Raw genomic sequence first — 4164 nt, 5'->3', positions numbered from 1 at the left:
TCCTTCCCTGGTTTTGGTATGAGGGTTATGCTTGCTTCATAAAATGTATTAGGAAGTTTTCCATCTTCCTCTATATTCTGGAATAATTTGAGTAGGATTGGTGACAGCTCTTCCCTGAACGTTTGGTAGAACTCAGCAGTGAAGCCATCTGGTCCTGGACTTTTTTTGGTTGGGAGTCTTTTGATGACCTGATCAGTTTCTTCTTTTGTTATAGGTCTGTTCAGGTTTTCTACTTCAGTGTGTGTAAGTTTAGGTAGGTCGTGGTTTTCTAAAAATGTATGTGTCATCTACCTATAGCAGGTTAATGAGTCCTTCTCCAATCATGATGCCATGTTCTTCTTCCTATAGGCCAGCTTCTTGGATTGTTTGTGCAGCATACAGATTGAATAAGTGTGGTGAAAGGATGCAATGCTGACATAGCCTTTGCTGATATTAATAGAAATAATGCAGATTATAGTTAAGTGGTGGTGGTGGTGGTTATGTGCCGTGGAGTTGGTTCCGACTCATAGCGACCCTATACAGGGATTCCGAGGCTGTAAATCTTTATGGGAGCAAAATGCCTCATCTTTCTCCCGAGGAACTGCTTGGTAGCTTTGAACTGCTGATCTTGAGGTTAGTAATCCGATTTGTAATCACTATGCTACCAGAGCGCCTTGATTTTAGATATAGGTACGTTTTATGTAAATAAGTCACAAGTGTAAGTTTAAATATTGATGATTTATTTATTTAGCTAACTTCTTGAAAAGTTGTCTAAGTGACACTAAAAATTAATGGTAATAATATTCAGGAAATTTTTTAAATAAACGATAGACATAAGGTAAAGATATTTTTTAAATTATGGGAAAGATTACAGGTAACTTAATCTCACAATATCTTTATCCTAAGGTTTTTTATTATGCCTGCTTATCCATTTTACTATTTCATGTTGATTAAATAAAATGACTGAGATGTTCTACACAGAGTTAAATGGCTCATGTTGCCATTTAAATACCCTAAATTTTTAAAATTTTGAATTGTGTTTTGAAACAGAATGGGTGCAGGCTTGCTGGTTCTCTTGCTGTCCCTGTTGGTTATAACATCGCTCATAAAAAGAAAGGATAATTTTGTTAATCAAGAGCTGCTGGTACATGTATTCCAGGTCAGTAACAGATCTTCAACATTGTATTATGCTAAAGCTAGAGCAGAGCATATCTCATGGCTGCATTTTGATTAGGTTGTTCTTAAGGTGTCAAGGAGTTTAAGTCATTTAGTTTCCCGCATACTGAAAGTTTTCTGTTAAAGATGTCATATGGAATCAGGTGCTCTAAGAAGTATGATTTAGCAAAATGGTCATCAGAAGAAAGCCTAGAGAAGTCCAGAGAGCAGAGACCTAAGAGGGGACGGCCACTGACCAGAAAGTTGAGCTGAAAATGGTTTTCCCTGAATGATGCCCTACATCGTCCTCGTTTGAATTGGGAGATTTGCTGAGTGCTTACTGTGTGCAAAACCTGCCATTTAACCTATAGGAGTTTTCCAGTATGATCTGCTGCCGCTCACCACTACACTATAGTACCTTTCAAGGTATTTCTGTTAATTGAATGTCTCTGTTTTGCTCATTTGTTTTCAGAATAACAGGTATTTTAAATTTTCTTTTGACTGAAATACATACCTAATTTACCAAATAATGTACAGGAAAACACGTTTCCTTCTTATCCCGGAAATTCTTTGAAGCAGAATCATCCAGCCACTGATTCTAAGATGCACGCTCTTCACACTTGGCTCATCTCTGAAATGACAGTATGTCTCATCGCTGAAGGAATCCTGTGTGGTTTTGCCATAGCTTTAGTGACAGCAGTTTCTCTTCTCCAGTCACTGACAGTCAGACTGTAGGAGCCCTGGTGGGACAGTGGGTTGCTAACTGAAAGCTTGGTGGTTGAAGCCTATCGGCCACTCTGTGGAGAAAGGAGCTTCTGTGAAGACTCACAGCCTCACAAGCCCAGTGAGACCGTGGGTTTAATGTGAGAACTAATGGACTGTCGCCCTGGGATTGTGTGGTCAAGTTCCTGATCAGATCTTTGAGAAATTGTACTTTATTCACAGTCTTAGCTAAGCTCATTTCTTTGAAAGAGCAGCTCATTCACTCGTTCACGAGTCAGAAAACTTTTTCTTAAGAATCATAAAAAAAACCAACAATAGAAAAATCAAACTCACTGCCATTGAGTTGATTTTGACTCATAGTGACCCTGTATAGGGTTTTGTTGTTGTCGTTAAGAGACCCTGTATAGGTTTTCTGAGGAGCGACGGGTGAGCTTGAACTGCCAACCTTGCAGTTCAAATGGCTTTGCAATCTGGTTCATTAATCCACAACACCACACTGGGTTTAGGAGGCTGTAAATCTTTATGGAAGCAGAAAGTCTCATTTTTCTCCCCCAAAGTGGCTGGTGGATTTGAAATGCCAACCTCTCAGTTACCAGTTCATTGCTTATCCTACAGTGCTAGCTGGGCTCCTAAGTCAACGGGTTTGGTTTCAGTTTGACACTATAAACATTACCTCCTGGTGTGGTGCTGTAGGGTAAGCACTGGACTACGAATCACAAGGTTGGCAGTTCAAGCCTACCAGCCACTCCTGGGAAGCCCTATATAAGGTCCCTATGAGTTGGAACTAACTTGCTGGCACTTGACAACAACCAACAGAGAATAGATATGCTTTGTTATTTCACTATTAGATGTATATGCTCGGGCCACAGGTCTATGAATGAGTGAATGGATGAATGAGTGGGTTTATAGTAGATGAGGGCCAGAAGTGGGCAGCACTAAATGGTATACAGTTCATCCCTTTTGTTTCCATGATTTAAGAAACCTTCAACATTAATAACAAATGCTTCTAAATGTGATAATGTATGCCAAAATCTTCTTAAAAGTGTAAATAAAATGCATCATTTCATGCATACAGTGGAGCACCTTTGCTTGCTACAAGAGCACTAACTCACCTTGGCCGCAGAAGGTGAGCTGGGTCCAATTTTGATGGCATTTTGGCCACATTGCTTTTGTTTGCAGCACGTTTCTAGGCAGTTTTACCAGTGTGTCAATCAGATTGGTGAGCCGATGTCTGGTGTTTGTTTTCAGATGCTGAGCACAGTGTTTTCCATGCTTGTTGTGTATGGTACCCATAGCAGTCTGCTCCGGAAACAAGGCCTGCCGCTTCTGAATCAGATTGTCAGCTGGACACTCCTAGGTGAGTGGTCACTCCAATCCTCAAGATGGTTTGAAATGACCCATTTATGCTAAGTTACTATAGAAAGAACTAATTTTATTTGAGGAAAATGCAAGGGGATTTCAAAGAGTTCCTGGACAAATTCCATTTTCAACGAATGTTCTGAGGAAAAACCAGTTATGACTTCTCTCTCTTGGCTTGGTTTTGACAGAATTAGAACTTCTGTGAACATTCATATGTTAGAATAAGAACTACTTGAGAAAATATATGTTGTTAAGGCCATTGAGTCAGTTCCAAGTCATAACGACCCTGTACAAGATTTCTGAGGAGCAACTGGTGAGTTTGAACTGATGACCTTGCAGTTCAAACTGACCTTGTGGTCCAGTACTTTTTGTACAGCTTCTCACCAGGACTCCTGGTATTTATGACCAGGTAAAAAAGGCTGTGTGTAGAGTGAGTGACGTAACCCCCTGAAGAGAAGAAGGTTTTGTGAAGCTTTCCTTGTGGTTAATTCTCATTTCTGCTCATATAGTCTCAGTTCTTCTTGCATAGGAACTAGAAATCAGGTAAAAATAACATTGGTCACCACCCAACACATTTCACATTTTATAAAACCTGTTAGACATTTCCAAACGTTATTTAGGAAGAGGAGCCTTGGTGGTGCTGTTGTTAAAGTGCTTGGCTGTGGACTGGAAAGTAGCGGTGTGAACCCACCAGCTGCTCCGCAGGAGAAAGGTATGCCAGCCTGCTTCTTAGAGATGTTGTTTAGGTCTGTTGACCCTATATAGGGTTTCCAAAGAGTGGTTTCCAACTGCTGACCTTGTGGTTAGCAGTCCAGTGCTTACCCCGTAGCACCACACTAAGACTCCACATAAAGATTGTTGTTGTTGTTAAGTACTGTCATAGTGACCCTGTATAGGGTTTCCGAGGAGCGGCTGGTGAGTTTGAACCACTGACCTTGCAGTTCAAAC

At 40.6% G+C, this 4164-nt stretch overlaps 1 protein-coding gene across 1 annotated transcript in view; it reads left to right on the top strand.

Moving 5' to 3' along the window:
- PIGN (phosphatidylinositol glycan anchor biosynthesis, class N) overlaps positions 1–4164 on the top strand; it is a 104776-nt gene that overhangs the window by 67418 nt on the left and 33194 nt on the right. The window contains exons 17-18 of the mRNA XM_006837576.1: positions 1030–1138; positions 3106–3214. Coding sequence (XP_006837639.1) covers positions 1030–1138; positions 3106–3214 — 218 coding nt within the window. The remainder of the gene's footprint in view (positions 1–1029; positions 1139–3105; positions 3215–4164) is intronic.

Source organism: Chrysochloris asiatica, unplaced genomic scaffold (assembly GCF_000296735.1).
Source record: "Chrysochloris asiatica unplaced genomic scaffold, ChrAsi1.0 scaffold00021, whole genome shotgun sequence".
Lineage (NCBI taxonomy): Eukaryota > Metazoa > Chordata > Mammalia > Afrosoricida > Chrysochloridae > Chrysochloris > Chrysochloris asiatica.
The sequence above is the reverse complement of the archived record's forward strand: the minus strand, read 5'-3'. Positions and strand labels throughout refer to the sequence as shown.